Raw genomic sequence first — 12,915 nt, forward strand, 5'->3', positions numbered from 1 at the left:
CTCTTTCACATCCGTGACAGTGCTGCTGATTCCGTGGAAAGACTGATCTATCTAACAAACACGTTCAGTTTCGCTGTCCTTATACACGACGTTGTGTTACCGGAAGAAGCGAGGCCAATGTTCAGAGTGAGCCCCATTTCCATGAACCTTTATAGCTGATAGCCAATACTCAAATGTGCTGCGCTGTTAAATTGTAACGTTGCTCTTCGTTGTTCACCGATTTAGGTCCAGAACTTCAGTAAACCGGTCTTAATTCCGCCTAATGAATCCAGATATATCTTTACACTTCATTTTACGCCTTCCACGTCATCTGTTCATGTAGATAATAACATTTTACTTATCACCAATGCTTCTAAATTTCATCTACCTGTCCGAGCATACACAGGATTTTTAGATGTAAGTATTTTCCTTTTTTTTTTTTTTTAACCTACTTTAGACTAATCAGAGGCAGACTTCATAGGACTGGTTTTAGTTCTTTATTTTACTTCTATGGGAGAATGGATTTTTTTAATTTCAAAATGGTTTTACTAGTTCTTTCCTTAAACGCCTCCATTAGCTGCTGAAACAACATCTTTTTTGTTCCCTTTAGTTTTACATAGAAAATGTGTGTAGAATTCTGAGATTGTCAAGGTACTGCTGTATTAGACTTATTAACACATTTGTTAATAAGCTTAGAATTTGAGCCAATTTATATGTAACTTAAGCTAAAATCCCTTTATCAACCTCTCTAGTACTTCATACTGCCTCCAAAAACTGAGGAACGATACATAGATTTTGGCATATTGAGTGCAACAGAAGCTACCAGCATTTTATTTGCAGTCCTCAACAGCAATCCAATAGAGGTAAGGATGGATTTATTTTTAGTTTGCCTTTTGAAATATTTACGTCAGCGTTGTCACTGAAAACAGGACCTTTTGTTCTTTTTAAGCTGGCTATAAAAAGTTGGCATATTATAGGGGATGGTTTGGCCATCGAACTGCTAACAACCGAAAAGGGAAACAGAACAACAATCACAGCAAACCACCATGAACTGCAAAACGCTAGTGCCTCTGATCAGTCCTCAGTAAGTCAGCCTTGGAATCCATTGCTTAAAGTGGATTGGGGCGGAGGGAGGGGAGAAGCCGGAAATCTGTGCAACTTCCTGCAGTTTCGTTTTGGCAGGGGCAGGGAGGATAAAAATTCTTAATTTTTGTCTGAGTTTGAGTATGATAAAGCATGTAGATTTTCAAAACTTTATTTTAAGAAGCAGTATTGTGTTCAGATTGGTTAGATTTTGAAAAGTGCAAGTTCAGAAACCATGCCTTCAGATGATGGTCCTCATTTATCTGGGAAGAGTGGAATTACCACCTCAAGGTGTTTAAATTTTTCTTTCTACCACTGACAGTTGTTTCAAATGAATTTTGATTCAGTTTAAAGAAATAAGAGGATGTTGGGTATGTTTTCTTGTGCATTTTCTTCCCATTTAATGGAATACAGCGGATGACTTTCCCTATCATGTACAGGTGATACTCGCATCGGGTTATTATGCGGTGTTCAGAGTAAAACTAATAGCGAAAGAACTTGAAGGGATTCATGACGGAGCTGTGCAAATCACGACAGATTATGAGGTACATTTATTGTATATTGGTGGGTGTTGCCCAAGTGAGAGAAGTTCACTTTTTAAGTGTGAAATTTTAAGAGCTGTATTAGTGGACAGACTGTAGTATTAGGGAGAAGCTGAGTGTGGAGGAGACCTTTGGAGGTCAGGTGTCCTCTGCAGGTGAACCCTGCATCAAATGACAGCAGTGCTACACGCCGTGTCGTCTCTGAAGGAGTGAAGAACGACTTCCATTATGATTTTTTTCTGGCTTTCACCAATACCCGTTTAATCCTGACCTCACCCTTTGAGGTATGGGCTCTTCGACGACTTGACACATCCTCAAAGCATCACTGCATGAATCTTCTGGCGTAACACCTGCTGACAGTGTGCTTCCTGGTACATTATCAGTTACTGAAATTGAGCTCTAATTTCAGAGGGGTTTTTTTCTGTCAAAATGTGGGAGTTGTTTGGGAGAAATTGCAGTTTGACAGTTGATAAAACAGAGTTCTTAGACTAAGAATAATAAGGGAGGGAAGAACAACCAGTTAATTCTCAACTTCATTTGTCTTTCCAGTTCATAAATTATTTTGCAGAAGAGACAACGGGAAATTCCTATTTTCTGGCACTTACCTTAGATTTATAAGATTTTTTTGATCTGTCCGCACATGTATGTGACCCTTGAGTTACAGAATCTGAAGCATATTATTTTCTTGCTTGTTCTTATAAGTTATTCTACTTGTATTGGTAACTTTAATAATACACAGAAAGGCTCTCATCGCCATCCCTTCCACAGTCCTTTTTTCCTGTGTGTGTGTCTGTCTGGAGGTCTTACCGTGACCTCTGCTGTTTTTTGAGTTCAGTCTATCCTCTTCCCTCAAACTCATTTACTTTAAAGGTGTTACCCTCCTCTTTTCCAACAGAGGAAGCCCCATGCAGGTGAGGCCTACATAATGCCCCACTGGAGAGCGTAGATTTTTACTGTGCTTTTGTGTTCTGTGTGGAGTGGCGCTAAGTATGACTGAGCAAAGCTCTGCCTCCTGACCACAGGGAGGGACTATTCTGAATATGGCAATCTCTTGAAATTTTAATTCAGGTCTCCATGTTTTACGTGTGTCTATAGAGCTAGGCTACATTAATTGTAGAATTTCAGAGGTTTGATACTCTCTGCAATTTAAAAGTGGAAGAGACATTTGAAGGCTGAAATTTTAAGTATTTTTTCTAAACTCTTCTTGTTCTTTTTTTTCCCCAGATTTTAACTATCCCAGTGAAGGCAGTGATCGCTGTCGGCTCGCTGACCTGCACCCCAAAACATGTTTTTCTTCCACCTTCTTTTCCGGTGAGAGAGTTGGGTCATAGCGCTAAATGTTCTCTTGCTGTGTATTTTATTTGTCTGTCCCTTTCAAGAGAAACCCCCGCCTTGAACCGTTGCCTGTCAGACTGCTGGAGAGACTGTGCTGCCAAATTGTTACCATTCAGCTTGTGGCTAGTTTTTGGGTTCCCCACACACACACACACACACGTCCCAAGCATGTATTATACCTACGTCTCCTCTGCTGCCCATGTGAATGGGATCTTGGAATGGGATCATGCTGACATGATCCCAAACCCGGTTCTTTGCAGCTTCATTCATTCTGACGGAGCTGTGGTTACTTGGCTGTTACCAATTCACGTTCATTAGCACCGAGAGCAAGAGATGAAATTGCACAAGTGCCTGTTTCAAATTCCTGAGGTGTAATACCAAAGCGAACAGTCAGCTGAGAAACTGACGGTTTAGGATAACAAGTCCCTGATCCCTGTGAAAGCATTATTGTGTTGTTTCCACCCTGAAACAGACCTCCTTGAGGGTACACGGTGGAGTACACGAGCAGGTAGGCAAGAAAGCTGTGTGGGTCTGCAGCTCCCTGCAAAAGTACGTAACAGCTGTCTTCATGCCTGCTCCTGCAGGAGTATTTATTCAGCCAGCGCTGAGAGCAGCTGCTTGGCTCAGGGCTACAGGCTCAAGCAGCAAGCGATTCACCAGATCGTACTCTCTTCTCACTTGGCACTGAAGCGTGGACAGCCAAGGCACATCACTTTTGCAATTGGTGTTTCGTTGAAGTCTGAACCTCGTGTGACTTTCTGCTGAGGGGGGACTGTGATACGATGGAAAATCATAGGGAGAGAGATTGAAAAATGGGCCAAGAAGTAGCAAAAGTAGATGGGGATGGCAGTTTTCTGAACAGATAAAACTAACTGTAGGCATGTTGATGGAAATGGCTTTTGTTTGTCTGCCTTGCGTAGTCTCAGTGTGTTGTAGAGCACCGCCTGTTCTCACCTCCTCTTCAGATAGCTCCTTAGTATCTCCTGCTTACCTTACAGTTTGTGTGCTCTTAACTAGCAGTTTTTCACGTCACTTTATCGAATGCTTCGGCTCAGGTCTACTAGAGAAATGATAAATTTTTGAAGAAGTAATGCAATAGGTCTGGTGGAGGAAGACAGGTCAGTCAGCGGGACTCGGTAAACCATTGCTACGTTTGCCCTGTTACCCATTCCATCTCCCTTCTGCTCTCCTACTGCACAGATTGTTCTGAAGTCTTTTGCTGCTCTCGAGGGCAGGCGGTCATGCCTACAGTTGCAAAGATCACTTGTCCTTTTTTACCTTTAGGATCTGTGTTTCCCATTTGACTCTATGGCCTCACTACTGAACGGGTATTTATTACCCTGACTACTGTATCCGTGAACTGCTTCGTAAGCCTTTGATTAGCTGAAATAACGTAAAGGTCCGTGTCGCTTTCTCTCACCAAAGATAGAGCAATTTCTATATTCTGTATCCTGACTTGTGTATCCTAATTTCTAGCGAGATCAGTGTCCCTCTTGAATGCCACGTTAAAATACTGTGTTCCATTTTGGGCACAGATATTTTTTTGACCTCCCTTTATTTTGTTCTAACCGGAATGGCTAAAGAAATTCTCTTGCCATCTAGTTGTTCTGTAACGCCTCCATTACTAAGAAATTAAGCCTAAAATAGCACCTTTTTGTCTGGTTTCAGTGTTTGGTAGAGAAATTTGACAGCTGTAACATCCAGAATACGCAGGCGCTACGGTTTTGGTAACGCTTGCTTTTCAGTTCATACCTAGGATGGGATCCTCCTGCAGCTGCCCAGTTCCCAGTGCTGTCCCTGTTCATAATTTTAGGTGTTTGCACTGAAGTCTGATTGCTGGTGCGCTCTGGAAGGTTGCCCGCGCTACACTAATGGTGTGTACAGGCCTGGGAAAGATGAGTGTCTTGGTTTAAGCAGATCTGAGCTGTGCCGACTTGTGCTTCGTAGTGGCGCTTTCAGCTCGCCGTGCCACCTCTCAGCTCCTCCTGATCAAAGCTCATCCTTCAGGACCCATATGCTAAAGAGTGGTGTTCTGTTTTTCTATGCCTGATGGGTGGTCGCCTTCCCTTATCTATTATTTCGTGTCTAAATGCCTCAAGGTTGGTTGTAAAATACCATTCAGTTGTTCTACAGGGATTAACGAGCCTTTGTCGTACCCAGCGGGTGGCAGTTTGTTACCCCCAGGATTCCACAGATGAAGTTGGGACATACCTCCTGTTCAGTTTGACTGTACTGCTCAGAGATTATTCTTGTAGTTTCTTTCCATCTGCAGCTGCTGCTATTGAGACTGTTACAGTATGTGACTATTGCAGTCAGATTTTGAGCCTGCAAAAGGGCATCTCTCCCACGTTCCTGCCTCAGGCCTTACCTTAGAGAAATTTTGAAAAAGCTTAAAATATTGATTTAAGAGGAACATGAAAAACTGACCTCATGCTCATCAGAGGATAGTCTTGGTATTTAAATTTGCTTGTATTCATTTATTTCATCCAAATCTGAAATCTTGTCACCAGTCTTGAGTTCATAGAATCACGTTTGGGTTGGAAGGGACCCTAAAGACCATCCAGTTCCAACCCCCCTGCCATGGGCAGGGACACCTTCTACTAGACCAGGTTGCTCAAAGCCTCATCCAGCCTGGCCTTGAACACTTCCAGGGATGGGGCATCCACAGCTTCTCTGGGCAACCTGTGCCAGTGCCTCACCACCCTCTCTGTGAAGAATTTCTTCCTGATATCCAGTCTAAACCTCCCCTCTTTCAATTTAAACCCATTACCCCTTGTCCTGTCACTACAGGCCCTTGTAAAAAGTTCCCCCCAGCTTCCTTGTAGCCCCCTTCAGGTACTGGAAGGTGCTATAAGGTCTCCCCGGAGCCTTCTCCTGTTCTGTTTGTTGTGGGTTTTGTTTATCGCTTACTCTATACGTGTCAGGTTGGGTTTACAGATAAGCTCTGGTGATAATGGTCGCAGAATCCATGATTTACAAGTGAGGGCAGGGGGAGAGATGGAACTTGATTCTGATGGTGACAAACAATTAAACTACATGTTTGTCATGGTGTAACCAGCACAGCGTTCTGTGCTTAAAAGGTAAAATAATGTTTGGCTGAGAAGAGGAGGCAGGGTGTAAAGGTGTGGGGAAAAAAACTGCGCTGTTTTCTTTTTAGATGTTGTCATTTTACTGCCTGGTGTCTTACTAGCAACTATGTACTAGATCTCTTACAAGAAGCTTGTTTCCCTTTGGTAATAGGAGGCTCAGAACATGGGAGTTCTCCTGCCTTTCCTCCCCTGGTACTTTTTAAATAGGGTTTGATTAAGCAGAACTGTTGCCCTACCTTTCCAAGACAATTAAGGCGTACTTAATTCTGAGGGACGGCCTGTGTTCATGTGAGGCAGATGGAGGAAAGATAAAACTTCGCAGAAACTTACCTTGAAGTGTTACAAGTGGCATTTTTTTTAAGATCGCGTAGTTGTTAAAATCTCAGTTTCTAACATTTGGGCTCTGCTGTGGTCTCTGCTGGCCTGCACAGATGAACGCACATGCTAGGGAAAATGCATATCCTGCAGACTTATTTCATCCTTTCTTTTCTTTAGGGGAAAGTAGTTCACCAGAGCCTGAACATTATGAACTCCTTTTCTCAGAAAGTGAAAATACAACATATACGTTCCCTGTCGGAAGACGTACGGTTTTATTATAAGAGGCTAAGAAGTAATAAAGAAGATTTAGAGCCAGGAAAAAAATCAAAGGTCTGTTTATGCCTTACAACTGCATGTTCACAAGTTCCCTCTTATATACAGCCTATGTTAAGTCTCTGTGGTCAGCAGAAATCTTTCTTCTTTGGCTGTTAGCTTTACGGGGCAGTTTCTTATTTGATCTGCTTTTGTCTGTTTTGCAGATTGCAAATGTTTATTTTGATCCTGGTTTACAGTGTGGAAATCATTGTTACGTAGGATTGCCTTTTCTGTCTAAATGTAAGTAATGTTCAACTTTATGATGAAAATCTTTAAAAAGAAAAAAATAAAAGTTTTCTCCCGAAGCCGTGATTTTACATGAGGAGTTTAAAAACCCACGTTCTTTCTTCAAGCGGAATCGAAAGTTCAGCACAGCGTAGCAATGCAAGAAGATGCCTGGGATTCTGACTGGGATTTGCATGAGAACTTATTCAGAGAATGGACAGAAATACAAGAGAACTCAAGCCATAGGTAAGTGGTTTATCCCCGTTACTTTCTCAGGCCTTGAGTCATGAGATAGTTCTGTGTTATGTGTGCTCTTAGACAGGGTTTTATAATACTGCAGCTCTCTCAGAGGCGGCCAGGGAGGAGTTACTTGGCCTTCTCTGCAAAACCTTTAAGGAGAACACGTTACAAGTTAAACAGTAATAACTTCCTCAAGTGAAGCACAACACCTGAAGTCACTGTTCTCTGGAGTATGCTGCAGTTCTTGAAAAGATGGCAGCAGGCAAGGCGGTCGCTACTCTGCAAAAATTTCCAAACCCAGAGTATACTGTCTGTGCAGTGTCCCTGCTTCGTCTGTAGTAGTCACCTACAGTAACCTCAATATCCCTCTCAGGTTTCATAAGGTTTCCTGTTGCTACTCTCCTGGGGTTATTGCATTTCAGTGGATTACCAAATTGTCTGCTATTTTTCCCTTGAGATTTGCTAAATAGAAGGTGACTAATGATTGCTCTTTAATATTTAGAAGAAGTCAAACCCTGTAGGCTGCTATATACCTTTTAAACATCTGCCTTCTCATACATAAAGTGCTTTAAACTCCAGGAGACATAAGTTAGCATTAGCAGCCAGTGCATGTCTCTCTTGTGATGACAGCACCTGGACTACTGTTTCAGAAAAGGTATGCCTGTTTGTGGAGAACCAAAATGATGATGTGTACCAAAATTTAGTAACGAAACAGCCCTCCTTTGTCACTTTCTTTTTACAATGCTGATCTATTAATAACTCCTGAACAGATGGGATCTAGACAGAATCCTCTGTTTAGCCACACCAGTAACTTTCAAGAATGTCCTATCACCTGCAGTAAGAAAAGGAAAATTCTGTTAAAATTCTATTAAAACTACTTCTGCATAAGTAGCAGTTCTAGCTACAACATAGAGTGCTTCAGTATTTCTTAATATAATATGTAGTCCAGAGTATGTAATACTTTTGAAGAGTCTTAATTAACCGGCTGCCCAAGGTACCATTCAGCAGAGAAACTGCCCCTTGTGAGTACAGAGCGGGGGTTCTGGCTTGGGCGTTTGGAGTCTCTCCGGAGTACTACTCCAGGTGTGAAGTCGGGTGCTTCACCTGTTTTGCTGACGGAGAGCTCGAGACTGTTAGTCTTGGTGCAGCCCATGGTGGAGGGGAACTTGTGGGAGAGCCGGAATCAGGTCTGTTGTGGAGGTGGGTTCCTAGCGAAGAACTGCATTCACTGATGGCTGGCACCAAGGTGGTCAGATTTGCTGTGGGTTGGTTGTAAAGGCACACGCTCCGGGTGTCCAGTGCAGCCAGAGAACGTGTACGGGTTTACTGCACGTTAGAACAAGTGCAGGCACGATACGTTTTCCGGATGGTGGCTGTTGTCTGGATGTTGTACTGGAAACAGACTGTAGCAGGGCTGGCGTTTTTCCTTTCTGCTGCTTATACCTTTGAAAATCACCAAATATATTTTGGGCTATTTTACTTACTATCTGAACCTCAGTTAGACACTCAAACTTTGTTTCTGCGATAGTAAGAGCCAGGCACTTCCTAATGAAAGGTGAAATTTGTGTCTCGCTGTCCAGAGAGCAGTGACTTAAGAGAAACGTGGATACCACAAGATCTGTGGTGCGGTGCGTGCGTCCTACCAGTTTTCCCTCACGTTTATACATAGATAGGCCGTAACAGAACTTGGGATGGATGGATGTTGACAACAATACTTAATAGAGAACATCTTTGGGTTGGCCTCCTATAACCAGTTTTGGTGGTTTCTGTTGTGCTTTTTAATAGCAGTACTTATGGGCAGAGCTCAGTGGGGTTTTTTAGATGCATATAAATGTAATGTACCATGCTGTTTCTCAGACTAATGTTGTTTCATGCTGCTTTTAAGCCCTCTGCTTTTCCCAGGCTTTTCCTATTTTACTCCTGTAAAGTAAGTTTTATGACTCTTTCTGCAGACTGAATGCAGTATTTGAAGTAGACACAGATCTTCAGAAGGACGTCCGGCTGAAAATTACAGCAGAAATGGCTTGGCCTTCCATACTTAACTCTCCACGTCACCTGAGCTTCCCTCTTACCAACACAAACAGTTCATCCGTAAGTTATTGTGTCAGTAGTGTCGCTTTGTAGGGACTGCATGCTGACGGGTGTTTCCAATTACATTAATCCTAATGTGAACTTCTTATAAAATGTGTTTCTGACTAGGAAGAAGAAATTTTTCTAGAAAATCCAGCAGACGTTCCTGTGTATGTTCAGTTCCTTCCTGTAGCTCTGTATTCCAACCCATCCGCCTTCGTCGACAGAATGTTAGAACGGTGGGTGTTGTCTGAGGGTGCTTGGGACAGTCTCGCTCTACGACAAAACGCGTTTTATAAAGTATGCTTGTGGTGTTGGGCAGCTGTGTTGGTAGTTACAGCGTGGGCCACTTCCACAGCTGGAATCGTTAGGCCGCTGGAGAACCGAATCTGGGCTGATTGCCACTGCATGCACATCTGCATTTTTTTGCTAAGCCAAAGTGATGTATGTTTACATTTCATCCTTAACTTCATGGATGACGGAGCGGGGATAAAAATCAAATGGTCCTTTCAGCTGCGTATTGGTTGAGCCCTGTCATAAGTTCTTGATTTGTGCCAAGATCCATAAATTGTCATTATGTCATTGTCTTCCCTGTATGTAATTTTTTCTCCTCCCAGATCAGGGAAGATAAAATTGCATGTCTGTCTGTTTCAGGTTTAATTTGAGTAAGCCAACTAATTTCAATCTGAGGACTCTAGAGTTCCAGGTTTTCAGAAATTATGTAAGTATTTCAATACCTTCTTTAGATTTTTAAATTTAGATCTTTAAATGTTTTAATAAGAGTTTGGTCACACACTTCTTCAAGTTTCATTATTAGTATGTGTGAAAATAATGTGATGTTTCTGCTGGGAATTTTCCAGGAATTGGGAAAAGTAGTATTTCTTCAATCTAACAGTTTAAATGTTGCTTTTTCTGTATGGTTATGTTATAATAGGATAGTGGAAGTTACAGGAAAACTGCATCTATCTTACTGGTACAGGATTGTTTTCTTCAGCATAGTGGTGATTAGTTCTGAAATCAGCCAAGTATTGAGGTTTTCCTATTGCTTTGTTCTTTATTTTCAATGATTCCAGTTTTGTGGACAGCCTGGAGTGTGTGCATTTTCACGTAGAGCATGCCACGTCCTAAAGACTTTCTTTTGTCATCCAGTATTATACATCTTTTCCCCTCCATTTGCAGTTTGGTTTAGATTAGCAATTCCATGCTTGCACAGTATCTGAAGGCAAGCTTAGCAAAATACTTTTTCAATAATTCTTCTATTTTAAGGTTCCTTCTTCCCCTTTATGTATTCTAAAACTGTTTTAACAATGGAAAATTTTGAAGATTAAAAAATGTTACATAATGGCTTAATGCTAATTTAGTGTTTGAAATATACATTTAAGAACTTGTGAACTCTTTCTTCTACTGGAGCTTTATGAATCCAGATTGGTGTAGTTTAGCTCAGTTCTGTCTTGCTGTGGTGTTCCGCTTCTTAATAGACACAGATGGTTTACTGAGTAGGCAAATTCTTGTGCTATCACACTTTCTGGTTACAAAAACCAGTCTGTGTCATTGGGTAGTATGCTTCTTTATGACAAGACTGATTTTCTAGATAAATAATACTATTTCTATCAAATATATGTAAAAAAATCCCATTTTTAAAAGTCTTCCTTTGTTTTCCCGACTCTCTTAAGGTCCAGCCACTACAGAGCACTGTAGGATTTACAAAGGGACTGGCTCGTCATTCAGTTTTAAGCCTAATATTAAAACCTGGTGAGAGAAAGTCTGTCAAAGTAAAGTTCACTCCAGTTCTTAACAAAACTGTTTCATCGTTAATTGTTATCAGGTATGATGGATATTTCCAAAATGAGAGTGAAGGGGTTTTTTGATGTGTTCTTACATATATGTGTAACTTCATATATATATATGAAGTTTATAGTTAAAGTTTATAGTTATTAGTTCCTGTCAATAAGGAACTATCACTGTTACAAGAATAATTGCAGAACTGTATGTGTCTGGAGACAGATCTACTCTAGATGTCATTGTGCTGTTTCACAGGGGTTGAACTGTATTCAGGATATGCTTTCTGATATGAATACACTGTTATGCTTCATAGAATCACAGACTGGTTTGGGTTGGAAGGGACCTTAAAGCCCATCTAGTTCCACCCCCCCTGCCATGGGCAGGGACACCTTCCACTAGGTCAGGTTGCTCAGAGCCCCGTCCAACCTGAACATGAATGTTTCCAGGGATGGGGTTTCTACCACCTCTCTGGGCAACCTGTTCCAGTGTTTCAGCACCCTCATTGTAAAAAATGTCTTCCATATATGTAGTCAAAATCTACCCTCTTTTAGTTTGAAAAATCTACCCTTTTTTAGTTTCTAGTTTGTCTCCATCTTTGCTATTATGCCCCCTTTAAGTACTGGAAGGTGCTATAAGGTCTCCCCGGAGCCTTCTCTTCTCCAGGCTGAACAAGCCCAACTCTCTCAGCCTGTCCCCATAGCAGAGGTGCTCCAGCCCTCTGAGCATCTTCGTGGCCTCCTCTGGACTCGCTCCAACCAGTCTATATCCTTCTGATGTTGAGGGCTCCACAGCTGGATGCAGCACTCCAGGTGGGGTCTCACCAGAGCAGAGCAGAGGGGGAGAATCCCCTCCCTCGACCTGCTGGCCACACCTCTCCGGATACAGCCCAGGATACGGTTGGCTTTCCGGGCTGCCAGCGCACACTGCCGGCTCATGTCCAGCTTTTCATCCACCAGTGGAGACTTGAATTCTCAAATACATACCACACTATTTTAAAAGTAGGGGCTCTAGTTAGAGATGCCACGTGCCAGATCAAGCTGTAATGCAAGTTCAGTCTTTCTAGTAGAGAATTCAGTTTGAATAACTATTTCATTTCTGTATGAGGTGTGATAATTTAATATGATGATGAAATACAAACTATAACTAGTACTTCATTGGGGTTTTTATTTGTATGCTATGCTGTGATTTCTTAGGTTTCTGTCTTGCACACACTGTGTTTGAGACCCCCACTACTGACTTCCATACTGCGGGGATTAGCTGTGAAGCTGCTTATATTTTTGTCCTCTGGATTTGGGATATAATTTAATTGTCTGTAGAGGAGCTTGCAGGAGCAATGGATGTGTAATCCTTTTATGAATGTTTTCCCCTCTTTCTGTCTACACAGAAATAATTTGACTGTAATAGATGCCATAATGGTACAGGGGCAAGGAACGACTGAGAGCTTGAAGGTTGCAGGCAAACCTCCTGGTGCAGGAAGTTCGTTACGCTTTAAAATCACAGAAGCATTACTAAAAGACTGCTCAGAAAGTGAGTATTTCAGAGCTACGATGCGGAACAGAAAAGAAATTATATTTTACGTGCCCAACTTGAAAGGTGTGGAAGTTTTTTTTTCCTCTGTTCTAGTGCCCCAGAAATTTAATTCCTTTAAATAAATTAAAATTGCTTCTTCATTTAGGAAGAAAATTAATTTTTTTTTTTTTCATTTTTGTGAAAATCAGGCAAGATGAGACAAAAGCCCTTCATCCACTAAAATTCAAGGTAGAGGAGGTGAAGAGTCGTAGTATATTTACTAGGAGAGTCTCTAATTTCTATTTAAGTCAAATTGGATCACAGATTGAACTTTCTGTATTTTTTTTTTCCCCTCACACCTGCAGAATTGGTATGCACAGAGCCAGCCGGGAAAAAGACAGGGTGTGTTCCTGGGTGAAAATCAAATC

At 41.7% G+C, this 12,915-nt stretch overlaps 1 protein-coding gene across 1 annotated transcript in view; it reads left to right on the forward strand.

Moving 5' to 3' along the window:
- TMEM131 (transmembrane protein 131) overlaps positions 1 to 12,915 on the forward strand; it is a gene marked incomplete at its 5' end in the record, with an annotated part of 50,575 nt that overhangs the window by 15,632 nt on the left and 22,028 nt on the right. Inside the window, 14 exon segments of the mRNA XM_010154956.1 lie at positions 1 to 126; positions 226 to 396; positions 732 to 842; positions 929 to 1,063; positions 1,503 to 1,607; positions 2,829 to 2,915; positions 6,524 to 6,676; positions 6,826 to 6,901; positions 7,015 to 7,132; positions 9,079 to 9,217; positions 9,326 to 9,435; positions 9,851 to 9,917; positions 10,870 to 11,021; positions 12,363 to 12,505. The exon segment at positions 1 to 126 is cut by the window's left edge and continues 30 nt beyond it. Of these exon segments, the coding sequence (XP_010153258.1) occupies positions 1 to 126; positions 226 to 396; positions 732 to 842; positions 929 to 1,063; positions 1,503 to 1,607; positions 2,829 to 2,915; positions 6,524 to 6,676; positions 6,826 to 6,901; positions 7,015 to 7,132; positions 9,079 to 9,217; positions 9,326 to 9,435; positions 9,851 to 9,917; positions 10,870 to 11,021; positions 12,363 to 12,505 (1,693 nt within the window).

The sequence above is a fragment of the Eurypyga helias genome, unplaced genomic scaffold (assembly GCF_000690775.1).
Source record: "Eurypyga helias isolate BGI_N326 unplaced genomic scaffold, ASM69077v1 scaffold26457, whole genome shotgun sequence".
Taxonomy (NCBI): domain Eukaryota; kingdom Metazoa; phylum Chordata; class Aves; order Eurypygiformes; family Eurypygidae; genus Eurypyga; species Eurypyga helias.